Source organism: Pezoporus occidentalis, unplaced genomic scaffold, assembly GCF_034315485.1.
Source record: "Pezoporus occidentalis ecotype Australia unplaced genomic scaffold, CSIRO_AGI_Poc_V1 ctg84, whole genome shotgun sequence".
NCBI classification, from domain to species: Eukaryota; Metazoa; Chordata; class Aves; order Psittaciformes; family Psittacidae; genus Pezoporus; species Pezoporus occidentalis.
In genome coordinates this window covers 1,035,203-1,058,408 of record NW_026916203.1, presented here as the reverse complement: position 1 = coordinate 1,058,408, position 23,206 = coordinate 1,035,203, and the positions used below count along the sequence as shown (strand labels likewise).

At 41.0% G+C, this 23,206-nt stretch overlaps 1 protein-coding gene across 1 annotated transcript in view; it reads left to right on the top strand.

Moving 5' to 3' along the window:
* Positions 1–1,839: 1,839 nt before the first annotated feature.
* Positions 1,840–23,206, top strand: part of LOC134156298 (ribonuclease H-like) — a 384,552-nt gene continuing 363,185 nt past the window's right edge. The window contains exon 1 of the mRNA XM_062604247.1: positions 1,840–2,004. Coding sequence (XP_062460231.1) covers positions 1,906–2,004 — 99 coding nt within the window. The 5' untranslated portion in view covers positions 1,840–1,905. The remainder of the gene's footprint in view (positions 2,005–23,206) is intronic.

The following is a 23,206-nucleotide window of genomic DNA, read 5'->3' as shown; positions in this document are numbered from 1 at the left end:
ACCAGATTGTACAGGTCGTTATACAGTCAAGTTTTTAATTCCAACTTTCAATACATAAAACCCATCCTTTTCCAAGGTGTTAGATTCACTATTCCATCACAGTTGCCTTGAAGCAGTAACTAAGTGTGTGTTGGAGACTATTTGGCAAGATGTATCAGTGAAACTGGGCAATAATGTTCTAGGAATAAAATTTTAGGGAAGGCATTTTGCCATAGGAGAAGGAGGACATACACTTACATATTCTGCAAGAAGGAAGAGAGTACTCAGGACAGCAGTAGATACTGTGCTAGAACATTAACTTGTGTCAAACACTCTTGCTTTCTTTGATGAAAGTTTTACAGTTCTAGTCTACATCAGAGTCTCAGATCTGTAACTTTAAGCAGAGTGACAAAACATGCTCCCAGCTTACAGCAACTGTCCTGTGGTGCAAAAGCCATTTGCTTCAGACTGTTATTTTCTTGGTCCTCTTCCCATCAGTTAGAGTGAACATATTTGGATGCTTCATGCGTACTTGCTTTATCTTTCCAAAAGAAGTAATAGACTGCTTTGTCCAGAGTTGTTGATTTTGCCCATGCAAAAATGTGAATAAATGTGGCATGAAAAAAAAAAAAATTAACCTTTTTAAGTGCGCTGCTAAAAGTATTTCTGTTCATTTGGCTCTTACATATGCGTACTCAAATTTTAGCTTAAATGAGTGATCAATAGGTGGCTTTAGCAGGATGCACCACTAAAAACTACAAAATACTGACTTGCTGTAGAAAGTAAGTTTTTAATATTCTGAAATATGAAAACTTACTCTTCCTGGTACAGATTTAATTACCTTTTTTGTACATTGTTTTTCATTCATTTTTTAAAGGACAGAGCTGACTGGCCAACAGACCAGGCTTGACTTCTGGCTGAGTTAGATCAGAGCTTAGATCTAGTGATGGTACAAGTACTACGTTCTTTCAAGGTACCAGCTGCATTCATTTCTTTTAGCAGATCTAGTCTGGGTCCTGTCAGTAGTACTTGGGATCTACAGTGTGCTTTACAGGTTTATGCAGAATTCTCAAGACTGTACCAAAACACATGCTTTTCTTTTGTATTTTGAATTTAACAGTAAGTGCAAAGTATGTAAGCTAATGTCCTTCATGGTCTGTTCCATTTGAGGTGGTCATTCAGCTAAATACATGCCTTCAGCTGCAAGTATACCCAGTGCACATGATGTAAATGAGGCCTGTCTCTGCATTAAGATAGAAATCTCTTGCTATGTTCTGAAGATTTTTGGTAGTGTAATTCAGGGCTAACAGATGTCACTGTCAAACTATCTACCCTTTCAACAGTACCTGAGCAGAAAAAGCGTCCTGGGTCAGATCCCCACAGATGTGATCAGCAAGATAACAGCAATGTCTCTACCAACCAAGGAGAATGAAGCACAAGCTTTCTTGGGTGCTGTGGGGTTCTGGAGAATGCACATCCCAAATTACAGTTCGATTGTAAGCCCTTTCTATCACGTGACCCAGAAGAATTATTTCAAATGGGGCCCTGAGCAACAACAAGCCTTTGAGCAAGTTAAGCATGAGATAGTTCATGCAGTAGCCCCTGGACCAGTTCAGACCGGGCCAGATGTAAAAAATGCGCTCTACACTGCAGCCAGGGAGAATGGTCCTACCTGGAGCCTCTGGGGAGACTCGAGGTCAACCCCTTGGCTTTTGGAGCCAGGGATACAGAGGATCTGAGGCCAGCTATACCCCAACTGAGAAAGAGATACTGGGTTCAAGCTGCTTCAGAAGTGATTGGCACTGAAGCACAGCTCCTCCTGGCACCCCACCTGCCTGTGCTGGGCTGGATGTTCAAAGGCAGGGGCTCTTCTACACATCATGCAACCAATGCTACATGGAGTAAGTGGGCTGCACTAATTACACAATGAACTCAATAGGAAATCTCAGTCGTCCAGGCATTCTAGAAGTCATCATGGACTGGCCAGAGGGCAAAGATTTCGGAATGTCACCAGAGGAGGAGGTGGTGCGTGCTGAAGAGGCCCCACCATACAATAGACTGTCAGAAAGTGAAAAGCAGTATGCCTTGTTTACTGATGGCTCTTGCCGTATTGTGGGAAAGCATCGGAGATGGAAGGCAGCTGTATGGAGTCCTGGACGACAAGTTGCAGAAACTGCTGAAGGAGAGGGTGAATCAAGTCAGTTTGCCGAGGTGAAAGCCATCCAGCTGGCCCTGGACATTGCTGAACGAGAAAAGTGGCCAGTACTTTACCTCTATACTGACTCATGGATGGTGGCAAATGCCCTGTGGGGGTGGTTGAAGCAATGGAAGCAGAGCAACTGGCAACGCAGAGGTGAACCCATCTGGGCTGCTGCACTGTGGAAAGATATTGCTGCCAGGGTGCAGAACCTGGTGGTGAAGGTACGCCACGTAGATGCCCATGTGCCCTAGAGTCGGGCCACTGAGGAACACCAGAACGACCAGTAAGTGGATAAAGCTGCTAAGATTGAAGTGGCTCAGATGGACTTAGATTGGCAACATAAAGGTGAATTATTTTTGGCCCAGTGGGCCCATAACACTTCAGGCCGTCAAGGCAGAGATGCAACATATAGATGGGCCCTTATCACTATTATTATTGGTGGTAACAGTAGTAGTTTTGTATTATACCTTAGTTACTGGACTGTTTTTATCTCAGCCCATGGGAGTTACATTCTTTCTCTTCTCCTCCCCGTCGCTCTGGGAGCTGGGGCGGAAGAAGTGGGGGAGAGAGCAAGTAGCTGCATGGTTCTGAGTTACCGGCTGGGCTTAAACCACAACAAGAGGTCACACACGATTTTTTTTTTACTAAATGGCTGTTTCTAAGAGATCTGAGATCAGCACACAACAGCAGCATTCCCTCACCTGTATGGGAAGATGGGTGGTAGCAAAATATGAATAAACCATTTGTCTAGTTTTGGTTCTCTCAAGCAGAGATAGAAGAAGGTAAGATCTTTATTTATTTAAAAACTGGAGGTGTCTGCATTTTGAATTTAAATCTGGTTTTAAGGAGTTGGATGAAACTGTATCTTCAGGTTTGATTTGGTTTGGGTTGTTTTTTTTTTATGGAATAAAGATAATTTGGTCTTTACCTTAAGTGCTCCATCCTCTCTAAAGATAGTCTGGCAAACTATGAACAAAATCTGGGGGTGGGAAAGAAAGAATTGAAAATGGAATGTGGAATCATAGAATAGTTAGGGTTGGAAAGAACCTTAAGGTCATAATGCAGATAAACAGAAGTCTAAGATTACTGTTCTCAATTGCAACAAATTAATAAAATAAAGTAGAAATGTCTGAATGTTAGTATTTAGGGAGGGTTTCATTTGGAAGTCTGTTTCTGTCTTTATCTTTCAAAGGGTATTTTTAGAGATAAGTTAAAATCACAGGACAGTTTTAAGCACAGCATTCTTTCCCCTGATGCGTGGAAACTAACTCAACTAAAAAGCCAGTTATTCTTTCAGCTTTTGTAATCGGAAAAAAAAAAAAAAAAAAGGAAAAAGAGTTGACATCTTCCCTTCAAATCAAGGCACCCTTTCAGTGGATGTAAATTCCATCATACACCAGCCTAATGCTGCAGTTACAGATCTTTTCATTATTATAGTTCAAAGTGCTAATGAGTTGGCTGCAGTACCCGTTGCCTGTGGCAGCTTGATCTGGATGAGATACTGTATCACTCTTCTTTTGTTTCCAAAGTGTAGGGCTGAATGTGACTTGTGCCCACAGTAATACAATCAGAAGGTATGGTTTAGCTGTTAGCTGAAATTCTGAGTCTTGCTCTTATTTCACAGCCTTAAGCTTGGCACTAAGGCAAGTCTGGAACAAAAGGACTTGTTGGACAGGACCCAACTCCATTCTGTATAGACAATTCATGTCTGCCAAAACTGAATTTTTAGAGGGAACAGACAAGTTGGAGTTCCCTATTCTTGGGTTTAGGGTACCTTCAGAAATAAAAACAGTAGATTTACTTCTCCTGCAAAGTGAGTATTTGATTCCTGAAATGGAACCCTGAATTTGTGTGCACAGTATTTGAGCCTTCAAGCACATTGTGTAGAAAGAAACACTAATATGCACATCTGCCTTGATTCCCATGTCTTACTCTATTCAGTTCCATTCAAAATGGCTGTGACATCTTTGATGTCCATACAGACCACTGATGTGTTTTACGGTCTCGACAGATACAGGTATCAGTGGACTCACGCATGGCCTAACTTTATGTATGCAAACTGAGGCAGAAATAAAAAAATACAAGACAGTGGGAAAGATGATTCTTGAAACCAAGTGTGTGCTTGCCAATGTTGATGGGGTGCATGTCACTTTAACAGTTGTTCAAGCACAGTGGAGGAAAGGAGATGACTTCTCATGTGGCAACGTGTTTCAGCAGCTTAAAAATGCCTACAGTGTTTTCTTTCAAGGGTAGAGTTGTTTTTATTTTCTCTTTCCATTACAAGCAAAAAAAAAAAAAAGCAAAGAAAGGGTGGCGAAGTACCTACTGATGCTGGTAACTGTTGCTTAACCATTCTGACATGCTTTGAGATGTGCTAAATTACACTTGCTTTGGCTAACACTTTTTTTTTTTTCTTCCTAAAGAACAGCTACTCATTACATTTATAAAGCTAGCTTTTATCAAGAAAATGAATGAGTCATGTCCTCTCTGGCTGTTTAATTTCATTGATTTGCCAACATAGTGTATCCTGTAGAAACTCATGTTTTCCCTCTGATACTTTTGTGTATGGTAAGTGCTGTCTAATAATGAGGTTTCCTCAATGTGACACCCTTCAAATAAATATACTGCTGTTGAAAAATGGTTCAAATTACTCCATAAAAGGGAAAACAATTGTGCATTTAAATATTGTTTCAACATTTTTCTCAATGGAAATGTTAAACAGACATTTTAGGTCGCAAAGGAAACATACCGCTGGCATGTAACAAGTTAAAAATTTTTGAACCTCCTAAAACAATTCATGTGAGCTTGCTCAATTAATAACTGCAGTATTAGGAAAACCTTTCAGGGTGCAACATAAAAAGTTGTAATCTTATTTAGGGGTAACTGAGGATCTCTGTAACTGATACTTACTGGGAAACTAATGCTCTGCTTCCATAGTAGGACAGCCTCTCATAGCTGGAGACAAAAGGGAATGCAAAGCGTGATAGTTCTACTCTGACACATGCCTTCCCCTGTCTTGTCTGTAGCTTCAAATTCTTAGTCATCTATCAGACTCCGCCTCTTCCCCATCAAATCAAGTGTCAATAGCTATTTCTCAAATCTTCAAACTCTGTGCAGATTGTGCAGACAGTTATCTGGTCAGGATTATTCCAGGCTTAATAATCATCAGGAAAATGACACTGGGGGTGTGAAGGGGATTTCCTGATCACGTTGCAGAGCTGTGTGATGTGGAGGTTGAGGTGTGGTGTGTTAACTCTTCCAGTGAGGCAGAACTGCCCAGAGAATGAGGACATACCTTTTCTAGATGTTGTAGGAACGCTGTATTTTCTTCCTTGTCCCTCCCACACATTCTCCATGGCCAGGTATTTTGGGCCTGTGTTCTTGTACGGCATAAATACAGCCATTTGTCACTGATATGATACCTGTTCTTTTCCATAGGAGTCAACTTTGTTTCCTCTCTCCATGCAAGTGCACAGAACAGCTTGGTATGGGACTTGTGCAGACCATGGTTAGGTATAGTATTTTGTCAACAGCTGCAATTTTTAGGGAAAAAAATTAAGCTGAAATTTTGGTTCTTCTAATTAAGATTCCTAGAAAATGTTATAGAAAGCCTCAGATTTATTGAACTATTCCTAACTTCAAGTCTTTCTTCTTTTAGAAGTATTTTCTATTTGACAGGAGGCACTTTCTACAGTTTCTCTAGGTTTCCTTTTATATGTTCTGCCTGACTTTATGCACCATTTCTGTGCTATTTTACATAATAATTTGTCTACCCTCTCTTTAGTTTTTCCACCTTCTTCTCATCTTCTAATTCTTCTTGGGTTTTATATCTGCCTTTTCTGTCTTTGTCCTTTATATCTCTCCAGTGAAATCCCAAGCCCCAGTTCTCTTCTGTTTTTGCTTAGCTGAAGGCTACTCTGGAAACTCAGCACTGTGCATAACACTGCCCATTGCACGCTGTAGAGTATTTGCCAAAATTGATCACCAAAAGATACAGATTGAACTTTTCATTGAGACTGCAATTTGTATTCTGCATTGGTGAATCTTCCCTTAACACTTCAGATGGATGAGATTGAAGTCACACAGCTCAGTCAGTACGAAATGTTGTTCTGTTGGTAGAAGAAATATATTAACTCTGTAGCAATAGTGTAGAAAGTTTGTTTCTCATTCTTTGTAATTCTTAAGACAATTTTCTAGAAGGTGCCTAACTTTCTGTATTTACGGCATTTGTTTGCAAGGTTTTTTTTATTTTAATAACAGAAGCAAAAGAACTACTTATTAGGAAGTGAATTAGCATTCCAAGAACTGGCATATAGCCATCACAGGAACAGATTCACGCCTGGGGTTATAAAAATCTGGTTGTGCTGTAGAAATATTTGCTGTGCCCTCAGTGATGAAGACAGAAGTTCTTGTTTGCCAGAAGTTTTTGCATTTAGATTTTACTCCCAAGATCAACAGAAGAAAAGGCTGGTAGTAATTAGACTTAAAATTAATATAGTTGTAGTAATAGATGATTTAACAAATTATCAATGCTGAAAATAAGTAATACAGAATACATTTAAAGAAAAAAAAAGTGGTATTTTCGCAACAACAATACAATAGGATGATTTTGCATTGTGGGAAAAAAAATGTTGTAGTGTTCAGGTACCTCTTACTCTGCCTTGTGACAATGATGTGAGGTTGTTTTCTTCGTATGGAGTACTTGCATGGTAATGCTTCCTCACTTCTCCAGGTATGTGTATGTCTTCCTAAGTCCTCTTCTTTTCCATTCTTCCAATTATTCTGTTCCTGTGGGTTATATGGAGCTTTGAAACATGTAAAACAGTAGTCTGAAAACAGCACACATATAATTTCTTTCACAAGCATGCTGAGATGGTTCAAAACATCAGTGACTTTTCAAGATGTTCCTAAAATCCACTAATTCTTTGAAATATGGAAATATTGGAATGTCTGGTTTCCATTTAGTTTTTCAACAACTTCCCCTTATTTGGATTCTGCATATAAATAAGACTGAAGAGGATAAATCACTTGAAATGTGTTTTTTTCTTACACAAACACACACCAAACCTTGATGTTTCCTGAGCTTCATAATGCATGTTTAAAACAATAAAGGCTAAATTAAGATCTCCAGAACTAGAACAGTAACATTAAAAAAAAAAAAAAAAAAAATCTACCACATGGGTACCTGCACTCATGAAGGTCTGGAAACAGTATTAACTGTTAATCTTGTGAGCCTCTGTGTTTTACAACAAAGTAGCCAAACCTTTATATGAAGATCTGGCAAGGCTTGTTTAAAATTCAGGTTCAATAGGAGCGCCTGGAAAATCGGTAACTATGTATCGACAATGCAGGGTTCTGTGGAGCATTACCTTGGCTGGCTGTCCGGTTTCCACCAGCCACTATGTCATTCCATCTTCTCAATCCTTCTCGAGGACTAGGGGAGAAAAACAAAAGGCTTGTGGGTCAAGACAAGGACAGGGAGATCATTCACCAGTTACCATCACAGGCAAACCAGACTCATCTTGGAGAAATTAATTTATTGCTAATTAAACAGAGAGGGATAACGAGAAACAACAAATCCAAAACGGCTTTCCTCCTACCTTCCCTTCTTTCTGGCTCAACTTCACTCCCAATTTCCCTTCCTCCTCTGCCCCAGCAGTGCAGGGGAGGGAATGGGGTTGCAGGCAGTTCATCACATGTCTCTGCTGCTCCTTCCCCCCTCAGGGGAGGACTCCTCACACTTTTCCCCTGCTCCAGTGTGTGCTCTCTCCAGCAACAGTCAATCCTTTATGAACTTCTACATGAGTCATTCCCACAAGGTGCAGTCCATGAACTGCTCCAGCTTGTGTCCCTTCCATGGGTTGCAGTCCTTCAGGAACAGTCTGGTCCAGTGTGGGTCCCTGCAGAGTCACAAGTTTTGCAGCAAACCTGCTCCAACACGGGCTCCTCTCTCCATGGGCCAAGAGCCTGCTCTGGTGTGGACTTTTCAAGATGTCGTGACTTCCTTCACAGTATCTCAATTCCCTCCAGCCTGTGGTCCTTCACAGGCTGTATTGTGGATATCTATCTGCTCCACAGTGGTCCTGCAGGAACTCCAGAGGGACAACCTCTCTCACCATGGTCTGCACCAATCTAGAAGTCAGTGTTATATATCCTGTCACCCAGGTTATGCCCAAAATTTCCTTGCAGATGCAAGCTATATTTGATGATCAATTTTAGAGTCAACTGATATGTCCATGCACAGCCCTGCATAGTGCCCTGCAAAAGAAGCTACTTGAACCAGGTGACAAATTTCCTATCAGATATCCTGGAACTGAGGTGAGATCTGTCAGATGTGACTCAGATTGACTCTGGGAGAAGAACTTTTGTTCTGGGAAAATCCTGACTGCATTGGAAAATTGTGGTTTGCTTTTATGATCTCTGATTCCTCGAGATGCTGCTGTTGATGGTGCTGCTACCTTGAGCTTTCTTTAACAGATAAAAAAGTGAGTTGAGACCATAGGCTGCAAGGTGTGATGTGGGTAAGTCCATTGGAAGTTTTTCTGATTAATAATTTTTCATCTCCCCTCAATAATATGCTGAGAAGGATATAATTCAGCCATTTTGCTCTTGTTATAGTGGTAGCTTCCTTTTATATCTTTGTCTGCTTGATTATCCTGATATTGGCTTCCAAAAGGATTTTGAGACAACTGTTTCGCAATGCTCAGATAGTTTCCTTTTCTTCTTACTGATATGCCATTTTTTGCAGAACCACACTAGCATCAGAACTTAGCTGTGAGTACTGTTCCTAACTAGTATACATCTATTCATCATGAGGCTCTGCATCAGGAGGCATCCAGCATCCAGCCATCACTTGCCCATTATTCCAAGAAAATCAGTGTATGCTCATCTCCATTCCAAACAGATACATTTTCCAGCATAAAACAATTCTGACCTATCAGGGTGCCTTTAAACATACATTCATTGTGGCTTTGCCTTTTTCCCACTGAGCATTAGCCATAAACCAAATACTAACTAGTTAGATGCCACTGTTTTGTGAGTGGGGGCAAGATGGAAGCTTATTTTTTTTTTCTTTTTTATACCTAGTACATTGACTAAATCTATGGACAGTACACTAAAGAAGCAACATGCTGATGTACAGTAATCATACTAAAGCAGGAATCAGCAGTCAAGTATTTATAGCTATGTTTTACTGTAGAATGAAAGAGAGCTGCCACAAGAAGGACAGCCCTGTAGAAGGACCATTTTGTTGCTCTGGAAACACGGTTGGGGTGAATAGCTAGCTGGAGAGCAGAACTGCCACCACTCAGATGGAAGGGAGATACTGACGCAAGAAACAGGAAAAAGACATTTGTGTAGGTCCAGCAGCTGACCTGCAATTCACAAAGCTTTTCCACAATGGGTGACTGTCCAGTGCCAAGAGAAATACTCACCACCCATTAGGTAATATGTAGCATTCATAATTTATTATTTTAGTAGAAGAAGTGGCTCTGAAACATTTTTTCTTTCTTTTTTGGTGGAGGAGAGGCAGATTGTGGGATGTCTTGCACGAAATATCAGTGTGACAGTCTGGGTGGAATTGAGGGAATTCAGTTTCAGATGCAAGAGAATTAGGAATGTCATTTGCATTTATCTGAGAGCAGTAACACATTAACACAGAGGTGGCTTTGCATGCTGCCTCTACTTTTGCAGCGAGTTTCTTCTCTGACATCAGGATAAATCCCCCCACAGAGTTTATTTCTTCAAGCCCTTCCGCTATGAGCACATACAAAGGAAACTTACTTGTCTTCTCATAAGGCCGCACTTTCTGCTACCTCTTCTACATTCTGGCAATGTGTTGGTTCTATATCTTCTCTGACGGACTTCCTAATCCAGGTATGTTGGGGTAATGACTGATCATTAGTTTCTTATGCCCCCTGTGAAATATTTCTCTACCTCACTAGCCCACCTTACTGTGTTTTTAACATTTCTTCTATCTCTATTTATGGTGCCATATGTTCTTCTTTGGAATGGAACTAGAGTTTTTCAAAATGTGCTCTTTAACAATTTAGTTTACTTTTACTCTTAGCACCACATTGACTGGTGCAGATAATACTAAATAGTTGCAATCATCCTGAAAATCACTATAAAAATGTAAAAAAAAAAAGAAAACAAAAAGAAAAAAAAAGAAAAACAAAATGGCCAAAGCTATTTAGTATTTTTACCAAATGTGTTGGTAAATGTGTCAAATCATACCAGCAACGTTTTAGGGTGGTACAAGATGGTTAAGCAATCAGAAAGATATATATGAGTATTTGAGCAGGAAGATGATCTAATTTCTACAGTTTCTGGTTGGGTATAGTAAGAAAAAAGATTGCTTAAAAGCAACTATCTATCCCTTTTACAGGGGAGGGGAGGGAAGGGGAGGGGAGGGGAGGGGAGGGAAGGGGAGGAGCCCTGCCTGTAGCACCAGTCTCGAAGCCAGTCGTTTATGGACTGAATCTTCCCATTCCTTCCCACATTATCAGTGGAAGATGGAAGGAGTGAGAAGATCACTTGAGCCCCAGACTCTTTCACCATCCACCCCAAGGCCCTGTAGTCTTTCTTCATCCCCCTCAGACTGCGGGAGGCAGCTTCCCCCTCACCTGTCTGGAAGATCATCAGCGGGTAGTAGTCTGTCGGGTGCACCAGGTTGGGGAGCGCCCCAGTGATATCCCTGATCTGGGCTCCAGGCAGACTACACACTTCCCTATGATGAGGGTCAACTCTGCATATCGGGCCCTCTGTTCCTCTCAGAAGGGAATCCCCTACTACAATGACCCTTCTTTCTTTCTTTCTTATCAGAGGCAGTCTTGAGGTGCAAAGTCGACCACCTTTTCCTATGTGGCCTTGCACCGCATCCTCACCTACCTCTCCTTCAAGATCCAGGGCCTCGAACCTATTACAGAGGGACACCTGGGGAAGCAGGGCAGGAAGGGGGGAGGGTTTCCCACGACGCCGAACTGGAACTCGCTTCCAACCCTCGTCGTCTTTTTGGTCCCCTACCTCTGTGCAACAGCTACAGGGCAGGGGCTGTCTCGGGCCATCCCCCTCTGTGTGAGAGGGCAGGGGGTCCTTCCCCTTTTGGGGGGTATCTCCCTGGAACCGTTCCGACCGGCACGCCAGGGAGTTACTCCACCAGTCGATCTCCCTTTCACACTCCCTGATGGTCCTCAGCGTCTCAACCTCCTCCTTAAGTCTTGCCACCAGGCTAAGCAGATCTTCTACCTGCTCACACCTCACGCAGGTGGAATGCTGTCCTCCCTCCCCCGGCAGCAGCAGGCTCTGGCACTCCCTGCACCCAGAGACCTGAACAGCCACGGTTTGGGACGGGGTCTCCGTCTGAGTTGCTGCAGTCACCTTACTGCAAGCTCTCCTTCTGGAGGCGACCACATTGGTCAGCAGCCTGGGACACCAGCAACAGGGTCAGCAACACGACCTGCTCGCTCCTCCCTGCGCCCGGTGGGCAGCCGCTGCCTTCCCTGAGGCTCTTCCGAGGCAAGGGGCAGGGGGGTGGTCGCCGTCACCGTGGGAACGCCCCCCGCCACGTCAGCCGCTCTCTCGCAAGGGCTGCTGGGGCTTGGGGGATCGGGAGATGTCGGGAAATAGGAAGCTTTGTTCTGGCATTCATAGCTTAGCTATTTGGTTATCTTGGGAAAACTTTTTTCATTGTTTTGAATTGCAACATCACATATATTGAGCCAGAGATTTAGAAGCCCTTTGTTATTTTATCCTAATATTTCAGCATTCCTAATTTCCTCTGTTTGCTCACATTACTTTCTGTGATTTGGAAGAACTAAAAGGAAAAGAAGTCTCAAAAGTAAAAAGGGAAAAAAAAAACAAACAAAAACCAAACACAGCCCACCCCAAACTATTAAAAAAACCCAAAGACAACAAACAAACAAAACCACCACAACCACCCCTCAATGTTAAAAGATTTAAGAAAATTTAGCATCATAATTATTCCATAGAGATTTGTTTCTTTACACTGAAACCACTGGCAACATAGAGGGTTTTAAAGAATTTATTTACACTTAAGAACCATTAGGGCTAAAATTTAACTAGAGATAAAATTTGAAATTAAGCCACTCAAAGAAGAGAAACTACTTGAGAGGGTGAAATCTAGTTTATATTTTTATTAGTACTAAAACAGAAATACATTTATATTCAGTTAAAATTTCTGACAAAACCTGACAGAAGAAGTCATTCTAATAAATACTGCAGAGAAGAGCTGTGTTCAAGGGTACAAAATGCTGCAAGAAAACTTGCAAAGTGTCTGCTGGAGTTCTCCAGAGGCAAAATTGAAACCAGGAATTTTGCAAATGAAACAGACACAAACTTTCCTGAGCAAATATTAGCAAAGTCATGCACCTATTCAACTTCTGATGTCTTTGAGAAGAGGTTGTTACAAGCAATTCATGGAATTGTTCAGAACACAATCTGACTTCAACTCTGCCCTTGGTGATTATTCAGAATTTTAATTTTGAAAGAATGCTGGTGCTAATTTGATAGAAATTAAGGTTATTAATCAAAATTACTTTTAAAAGACTTCTGTGTAGAAATGAAGTTCCCATTTTATATCCCATGCTAGATTCAAATGCTCTATGTATGTTTAGACTGATAAGTTGTCACCAGATGGAAATAGGAATTTAAGGCAGAAATATTTTCAGTTCAATACAAGGTATCTGACTGTTTTCCTAAAGTCTGGTTTGCAGAGCTTCTTCTGACCCTTTCAAACTAAAATGTTGCTAAGCCATTGTCCACCATATTTGAAAAATCATGGCAGTCAGGTGAAGATCCCGATGACTGGAAAAAGGGAAATATAACCCCCATTCTCAAGAAGGAGAAAATTCATGACCCAGGGAACTACAGACCAATCAGTCTCACCTCTGTGCCTGGCAAGATCTTGGAGCAGATTCTCCTGGAAGGCACGCGAAAGCACATGAAAAACAACAAGGTGCTTGGTGACAGCCAGCATGGCTTCACTAAGGGGAAATCCTGCCTGACCAATGCGGAGGCCTTCTATGAGAGGTATACAAAATTGATGGACAGGGGCACAGCAGTTGATGTCATCTACCTGGACTTGTGTAAAGTGTTCAGCGCTGTCCCACACAACATCCTTGTCTCTAAACTGAAGAGACATCAATTTGATAGGTGGACTACTCAGTGGATAAAGAACTGGCTGGATGACCACACGCGAATTGCTGTGGTCAATGGCTCAGTGTCCAGCTGGAGACCAGTAATGAGTGGTGCCCCTCATGAATCGGTGTTGGGACCGGTCTTGTTCAATATCTTTGTCGCTGACATGGACAGTGGGATTGAGTGTGCCCTCAGCGAGTCTGCTGATGACACCAAGCTGTGTGGTTCGGTTGTTATGCTGGAGGGAAGGAATGCCATCCAGAGGGACCTTGACACGCCTGTGAGGTGGGCCGATGCCAGCCTCATGAATTTCAACCAACTGAAGTGCAAGGTCCTACACCTGAGTCTGGGCAATCCCAGGCACAGCTGCATTGGTAGAGAAGAGATTCAGAGCAGCCCTGCGGGGAAGAATTGGGGGTCTTGGTCAATGAGAAACTGAACATGAGCTGGCTTCAGTGTGTGCTCACAGGCCAGAAAGCCAACCATGTGCTCAGCTGCATCCAAAGGAGCATGACCAGCAGGTCGAAGGAGGTGATCCTGCCCCTCTGCTCTGCTCTTGTGAGACCTCACTTGGAACACTGAGTACAGTTCTGATGTCCTCAACATCAGAGCTACATGGCACTGTTGGAACAAGTCCAGAGGAGGCCAGGAGGGTGGTCAGGGTGCTGGAGCACCTCTCGTATGAAGACAGGCTGAGAAAGTTGGGGCTGTTCAGCCTGGAGAAGAGAGGGCTGCGTGGAGACCTCATAGCAGCCTTCCAGTATCTGAAGGGGTCCTACAAAGATGCCAAAGAGGGACTCTTCATTAGGGACTGTAGTGATAGGAAAAGGGGTAATGGGTTCAAACTTAAACAGGGGAAGTTCAGGTTAGATATAAGGAAGAAGTTCTTCAGCGTGAGGGTGGCGAGGCACTGGAATGGGTTGCCCGAAGAAGTGGTAGATGCTCCGTCCCTGGCAATGTTCAAGGCCAGACTGGAAGGAGCCTTGGCCAGCATGGTCTAGTGTGAGGTGTCCCTACCCATGGTGGTTGGAATTAGATGATCTTAAGGTCTTTTCCAACCCTAAGTATTCTATGACTCTATTATTCTAATTGTTACAAAAGCTATTAAAAAATGTGTTTTGGTTATGTTTTCTCTTTTTACTAGCAGTAATTTTTTAATTTTGCCTGATTTTATTACAGAATCAGCTTTGAGGTTTTTTTTTAATGGAAAACCTACTTATCGCAAAAGCATAAATTAAATAAATATATAAATAAATGAATTCTGGTGGGTTTACCCTGGCTGTATGCCAGCTGCCCAAAGCTACTCTATCACTCCCCTTCCTCAACTGGACAGGGGAGAGAAAATATCATGAAAGGTTCATGGGTCAAGCTAAGGACAAGGAAAGATCACTCAGCAATCACCACTGTGGGCAAAACAGACTCGAATTGGGGGTGAGTAATTTAATTTATTACCAATCAAATCAGAGTAGGATTTTGAGATATAAAGCCAAATCTGAGCAACACTTTCCCCCATCCCTCCCATCTTTCTGGGCTTAACTTTACTCCCAGATTCTCCACCTCCTCTGCTGCAGTGGCACAGGGGCCCAGGGAATGGGGGTTGCAATCAGTTCATCGCATTGTCTCTGCTGCTCCTTTCCCCTCATGCTCGTCCCCTGATCCAGCGTGGAATCCCTCCCACAGGACACAGTCCTGTATTAACTTCTGCAACTTGAATCCCTCCCACAAGCTGCAGTTCTTCACAAACTGCTCCAGCATGGGTCCCTTCCATACGGTGCATCCTTCAGGAACAGGCTGCTTCAGCATGGGTCCCTGCCAGCAAACCTGCTCCAGCTTAGGCTTCTCTCCCCATGGGGCCCCAGGTCCATGCCAGGAGCCTGCTCTAGCATGTCCTCTAATTGGTCACAGCTTCCTTCGAGGCATGAGTTGCAGTGTGGATATCTGCTGCACTGTGGCCTGCTCCACCATTGTCTGTACAATGGGCTGTACAGAAATACTGACTCCAGTGACTGGAGCACCTCCTCCACCTCCATCTTCACTGACATTGGTGTCTGCAGGAATATTTCTCTCACATATTCTCACCCCTCTCTCACAGATGTTGTTACACAGCTTTTTTTTAGCCTTTCTTAAGTGTGTTATCGTGGAGGCACTACCATCATTGCTGATAGGCTCATCCTTGGCCAGTGGCAGTCTGTATTGGAGCCAGGTAACACTGGATCTGTCAGACATGGGGGAAGCTTCTGGTGTCTTCTCATAGAGGCCACCTCTGCAGCCTCACCTACTAAAGCTTTGCCAGTACAAGCTTTCAGGCTCCTCACCTGAATTTATTTTGTGGGTTCCCCTTAAGAATCAGGACTGAGAGATCAGAGACATCATGCTTTGATGCTGAGAAATAGTCTTTCAAAGGCAAGGTGCTGTTTCTTTTCCTTCATATATTATATGAGTTAATTTGAGTATGCTGTGATCTGTTCATTGATTATTCACTTACAGTTTCCACAGTATGCTATCGTGAACACAGGCATGTGGAAAAAAAACTGTATCTTAAATCCTGCTCATATCCAATATTCAAGTGTCTCTTAACCTCATCAGGACTCTTTCCTTCTTTGCTAAAAACTGTTTTGTGTTAACTGGTGGCTTACCATGTGCTCAGCTGGCCAGCAGCTATTCCAGCAAACTGTCTACCTGGAACTCTCCTACAGAAGTCAAACCACAAAGTGTTTTCATTGCACCAGCATATTGATCTTTTTTTTTTCTTATTCACGTGTGAACTAGAAAACTCCTGTCCAGCTTTCTGGACAATTATTAGTGCTCTACAAGATGATTCACTGAAAATAAATATGAATGTGTCGTAGGTCTGTTCTGAGGAAATCACCTCCTTTTGCCACCATTCTCTTAATGAATTCATAAAATCCTCTTTCCTATTCAAAGGTCCATTAACCTTTTTATAAATACTAAGATTTTATAAATATAGTCATAATATTTTGCAAATATTAAGCAACAAGACAAATTGCGTAGTATAAACATAGTGTCTTTGGTAAAAAGAAAAAAAGAATCTAAGTTTAAAATTAGGGCCAGAGACAACATGTTGTGTGTGCTTATAAATATTTGCAGAACGACTTTCATTTTTGAAATCTCAGAACTAATCTGAGATAAGAAGCTAAAAGTAAAAGGCATGCTGTTGTAATTTCATGTTTAATTGCATGCTGAAAAAACAAGTCAGGATGTAGACTAAGCATTAACACCAGCTGCTGTAACCTTCTACTAAAACAGGAGTGATACACCACATTTTTCAAATTCTGGTGATGATTAGAACTGAGTGAGGATCCATGGCTGGATTCATACTGATATTATCAGATAATTAAATTTCACAGTGAAAATATGTAAGCAAAGAGACAGTGTTGACATATTTTAATCCAAGCAATTTAGGAAATCAGCTCATGTTGAGTTTTAAACGCCTCTTAAACATCAGACTAACAGAAAGTCAGCAGAACTGAGAGAAGATTTCAGTATGTAGTTCAGGCTACCTCAGCTATTAAAACAGCATTGAAACCTCTGCAGTTTCCACTTTTTATGCTACTGCGTATCAGGTTTTCTGAATGCGCACATTTTTTCCAGCTGGAAAAAGAGACTGTTGCTCAACACTCTTAACAGAGTACTGCTTTGGTGTTCCACATGGAGAGGTTTATTAACTCTTTGTTAACATGAAAACTCATGCCACATAACTATGCATACATCTACACCTCAGTATTTAATAAGGGAAAGAGTTCTCAGGTAGCTCCCTATGAACTGGTCTTCAGGCAATCAGGTAACATGATACCAAAGTGCTAGTAAGTTCCCTGCTGCACACAGTCTAAGAGAGGAAAGAGGCTTGCACAAGCTACCAGCTGTTGTCGTTTTCTGCAATGGGACAAATGCTGAAAGATGGGAAAGTCAGCTTTCTTAGTTCTGTGGGAGCCCAGGAGGGCATCACAATTTTCCTTGAAATATTAAAGTGATGATTTTAGTTTACCACCATGGAATACTCAAATACGAGGCAGCACACGTCTTGGGCTCCACACATTTACCTTTTGGGTTACAATTTAGCAGCCTTCATCCACAGTCAGTTTGGGTAGTTCCCTCAGCTAGGCAGCCTTTAATAGGCATAGCCACAGGTCTGCAAGCAAAAAACCCCAAACACTTCAAAGAGGAGAAGGAAGCCTGAGATTTTGGAAGCCATTTCAGTAGCATTCTCTATGGCATGGCTGGAAAGTCAATGTGATACCAAGATAATTTGAAAGAGAGAAATATTTGTAGGCACTTGTGGGCAATACCTTAAATATCATTTCACAGGCTGCTGGCTCATAGTATGCCCGTAGCCTCAGAACTGTGGGAGAAACAAATACAGACAAAGAAGTTAATGTTCTCTTGAGGCTGTGAATAATTGCCCCTTCCCTTACAAAGCTTTTTACAAAAACTTACAGTTAATAACTGTAACTGGTGACTTTTTTTAAAAGAAGTATTGGGGTGGTAGCAGTAAAAAGAAAAGACTTTATTTAAAGAGCTGGGCAAAGTCTGGAGATAAAGAGAAACTGGACATATCAATGCCTAAGAAACGTTAACTATTTTTTAGGCCACTACAAGACCCATGTTCGAAAACAGGCTTCCAAAGTGGTTTTGGCTTGGAAGAATTACATGAGAGGTTGTGCTCAAAAATTTGTTTTCCTATTTATTCTGCTACAGTCCATGTCTGAGCTGTTCTTGAGAGTCGTAGAATGGTTAGGGTTGGAAATGACCTTAAGATCAAACCTTAAGAAGAAACATTTGTTTTGCCATTTTGTGCAAATTTTGCAGTTATATTTGTAATGGATTTCATGAAGAAAAAGTTTTTTAAAAAAGTTTTTTTGCAGTAAGATATGAATTTCATGAAGCTTATAGTCCTCCTCCAAAAGAAAAATAGCATATTATTTATCCCACTGGTAAGGAGAATAACATATGGTTTACAATAAGAAAAGAAAAATTTAGAACACATATATCATACATCTAATAGTAATTATTAGTGTTGCTGTGATAAGAAGTCGCTTGGCTGGTGTTTCAAGATAGGTCTGTTGGCATTATCTCTTAAAGTGAAAAAGCCCTCTGATGCCTCCAAGCTAATTTTGCTAGAACTCAAACAAGAGAAAATTTGATTAGCGATGTCTTCGAGTGCAACAGATCAAAACAGAAAGCTTTGCTGGTAAGTCTTCACACCTGGAACCTGGGCCCTGGAGGGGCACGTTGCTCCTGACCTTAGATCCTTATATCTCACCTATCTTTATATTCCACAGGGATTTTTTTACCTTATTGCAGGTTAGCACTCCTGCACCCAGTGCTTTCACTGCTTTCCCTAATCAGGGTTTGCCTCCAACACCTCTGTAATGTCCCCATAGATGTGGGACAGTGGTGGGAGCTACTGCCAGGTCTTCTCCTTCCCTGGTTGTGTTGGTCGCACTCCCCCAGCTGCTTCTCAAAGCCGTGCTTATGTTCCCACCAGCTGCAGTGCCCACCAATAGGCAGAAACAGGCAGACTGCTTATCTACATGGAAGTGGTTTTTTTGTGGTTTTCTTTTGGGTCAGGGAAGGTGGGATCCTTTTTTCTCAAGTTCAAGCTTCTGGAGTGTGACCCTTTGGTGAGACAGAAGTTGCGTGAGTTCAAAGTAGGCCATGTGCCTTGACTTGCCCCAGGAAGGTAGAATAATGTGCTTCAAAAGTTGCAAATTATAAGAACTAAGTGCCGCCCCTGTGTGTCAAGACATTTCATCTCCTTAGGATGGTTGTTAAATATTTTGTTTTCCTTTTCCTTTCTTCCTGCCTTTTACTTCCATAGTTGAGTGATATTAGCTGTCTAGATGCTTGTCAATTTCTTATTTCCTCTGCTTATGGGAAGTTGCAAGGCTAGCTTGGATGCAGTGCATTTTATTAAGCTGGGTAACCTGAGAGCAGCTTTCAGACTCCAGGAGCTTCTGAAAGCAAGCGTCCTTCTCTCCCTTTGGCTCAGAGGAATAGCAGGAGTGCTATCAAATAGCTCACCTGGGTTTGCTGATCATCTGCTGGCACAGTACTTCATAGACTAAATGATGAGGAAGGTAGGTTTAAATTGCAGCTGATGGTAACTGAATGCTATAGCCCTGGTGCTTTCTTCTCTCTTTTAAAGGGTGTATTTGCTTTCTGAACCTTGCAGGGAGGTTGATTTAATGTTTGCTGTGGTAGTAAATATAGGACCAGGTCCGACACAAATGCAGATATACTTTGCTCATTTAACTTGGTTTGTTTTTTATTAAATGGAGAATGGATGGTTAAACTAGATAAGTTTAATTTCATCAAAATCATTAAGGGTCCAATTCTTCCCAGATCCAGATATCAGCTGAACCAGCTAAAAGGCTGATGGACTCAACTCACCTCACCCAGATCACATACTATTACAGTGGCTGTCTAAAGAGCTTGGGAAAACTGCAAGGTTTTTTATTGGCTCTGGTGGTTTTTATTGCAGTTTACAAATTAAAGGAAAAAAAAAAAGTAAAAAAGGAGTAGGTACCATGCAGGTAGACAATGCTCTGGAGACAGATAATGTGGAGAGTGTCTGAAGTCAAAACACCTAGAAGGAAGGGGAGAGAATTAATTGTTAATTCTTAAGAATTCTTAAGAATTTAAGAATTGCACATAGCAGGAAGTAGTACCACAACTTTTACAGAAATAAAAAGCTTTCAGTAGCCTGTTTTTAATACTCATCAAATCAAGCGGCAAATGGGATTTTAAAGTCCCTTCAATGTACTTGATTAGTCATCATCTTCATTGCGCTGCTGGCATTAAGAGAATGGCTGTTTGGCTAATTACTCATAATCCTCTATTTACTTCTAAACCAGGGCAGAGATATGCATTTTTTCATTGCCTGTGAAGCATATATGTCCATTTTGACATCATCCTAACATTTAATAAAATCTCTAGTGACAAAAGACAAGTATTGTATGAGAAAATCTTTTTAGGTGTCCAGCATCCTGAATCATAGGTGTAATTGTTTGTACTTTAAAACCAAGACCAAAATATTCTTCCAACAGAGATAATCTCTCTAACTGAAGCTTATATAAACTTTAAATAGCTTTGAAGGGGGTGGGGCTTGTGTTTTTGTTTTGTTTTGTTTTGTTGTTAGGTTTGTTGTTTTTTTCTGTTTGGGATGGCTTTGCTTTTATTTTGGTATTTTGTTTGCTTGCTTGTTTGTTTAGCTAATGTTTGTCAATTCAAACCTAATTAACAGCAAACTTTCTTCCACTGAAATTAGAAATTCCTTCTCTTAAGGTAAGCAAAAATCATAAGCCACTGCTCTCCTCTTAATTGTTTTCACTCTTCTGATTCTGGCTTTCATCATAAGTATCAAAAATCCTGAAGAAGTGTGAGGAAAAATGTGCTCTGTTAAACATGACATGAAAGTGAAAAAGCAAACAAATTTGTCTTTAAGGTAAGGGTGGGTTTTGTCAGTTATTCTCATAAGGAAAAGTCACCTAGGAATCATGCATGGCAGTATTCAGCTGTTTCATGTATGGCTGGCCTACAACTATTAAGAATTAGATATTATTACAGTATTTCTATGTTTGTGTTATATAACTGGGAAGAAAAGGATAGCTATATTGAGAAGAGGCAGAATGAGCTCAGTTCTGCTTACATCAGTACACTTATCCTGATGATTTGATGCATTGGTTTTACAGGCATTGACATTTACAATCCAGATTGTTTTTAAAAAAAAGTATTTAAGGGATGGCTAGGATATGGTGGCCTCTGTTCTTAATTTTAATATGTGTAGACTTTAGTTTCACAGGGAGTTTAATAACATTTAGCTTTATTTTACTGCAGATATTATGAAAAATGCAAGCCTAAGAGAACTGTGTCAGAATGTGTTGGGCTTCTTCCAGTCTTAAGATCTTGGATGAAGTCTGTTAGTGCTAAAACTAGCCAGCACACCTCTGAGTTTTCTGCAAAAAGTATAACATAATAGAGTATGAAGAGTATCCTGTAGGGGTATCACATAGGCAGTAAAAATATAAAAACTTTTCCATTTTCATACAGCTAGATATAAAAGCAACCTCTCAAAATATTCTAGTCTTTCTTCCTTACTAGGAAAATGGACATTGACTGCTGCCTAATCGTCAGTAAAAAACAACCTGTGCCTAATGTGTGAGGAGGAAAAAACCCAAACAAGTGGCTTAAGTGGAAATATGGGACATTGTGAACAACAGGGAAATGGTGCAGACTACCTGAACTCATTTTTGTCTTCAGATGCACCAATTCAAGTCTGAGCTCTTCAAGAGGTGGCCTTTCTTTGTCACAGCTTATTTATTTATTGCTTTGTCTAATGGCTCACTGATGTTGATAGGAGGCCTGGAAGTGTAATTGTAACCTAATAAAAATTGTATACAGTACTAAATAGGCCCTTTATGTTTATATGATCCAATTAGAGAGTACAGGAAAGGGAGTAAGGTGACTCAGACTTATCTTAGTGCATTCTGCATTTTACCAGGAAATAACTGATGACATTACAAAGTCTTGAAGTATTTGCTTGTAAATTGTTATTACTGATGCTCTGTATCCAAAGCTATTCCCAATAATTTTAGCTTCATGGTATCTAAATGCCTAATCCCATATTGGCAATAGCAAAGGAAAATGTAGCAACCAATTAAGTAGTTTCAGCACCTGGAAAAGAGTGCACAAGTGCACTTTATGAAATTGCAAAGCAGAAACCAGGGAGGGGGAGAGGGGAGAGTCCTATCTGGTTTGGGCATATTCAAAAGATTGCTGCTTCCAGTTGTTTCTTAAACAGTGTCTGCTTCAGGTCAGTCAACTTTCATGTTGTTACTACTGTTACCTTGTATTATGGGAGTACTCCATGGCCCTGGTCAAGTAGACTGCTCTTCTGGACTGGCTGCTCTACAAACATTCGGTTAAAAGCTTTTATTCCCCTTCAGTTGGCAGCTATAGTATAAGAAAAAAAAAAGGCAGAAAAAGAATTGAAGAAACTAATTCAGAAACATGGGATCATGGGTGGTGGGAACTGTAAAGCAGCACAGTTCTGCAGCATAGTCAATGCTTGTGCTGCAAAGAGATGCTGAACTGTTGAAGAGGTATCAAACAGAGGAGACAGTGGGCAGTCAGCCATAGGGAGGACAAACTAATAAGAAGGCATTAGCTTCCTAGAGCTATTTTCATCATTATTTCATCAGTTTCATTCACTATTTTCATTCTGAATAGCAAAACTTGGAGGCTGTTGTCATAAATTTGGTAGTTATTGGTAACTGGATTGGTAATTGGTAATAGGCACACTTCAGTTTACTTGGTAAGATTACTTTGTCCTAACTGTAGTTGTCTGAATTTCTCTACACTCTATTTATTTTTCATCGTTCTATATAATTTTCACATACTAACTGATAGGATAAACAAGTTAACATCTCATCAGCTGCAAAAAAAGTCACAATTCTTCTACAACTCACTTTTATTTGTATGCTGTTGTTACTTGGTGTGGTCATCTGTATTTCTCGGATAAAATTCACTTTATGCTTTTCTTAAATTGCACATTCCTTAATGCCAGGGAACATTTGATCTGAAAAGCATTTATTATCTTCATCAAGCTACTGTCTTGATAACATTGACCTCACGTGAAGGTAGCTTGATCCTCGCCCTTAATACCCCTGATGTTTGGAACATGCTTTTGAATTGCATACTACCCAGGAGACTGCTAGAAGCATTTAGAAAATATTATGACTAAGATATAAGGGTCTATATGCAATTATATATTGGAAATGTCAACAATTTGGAGTTTTTCCTGAAAAAAAAAAAAAAAATTACATCCTGGCAAACTTCCCCATAGCTAAT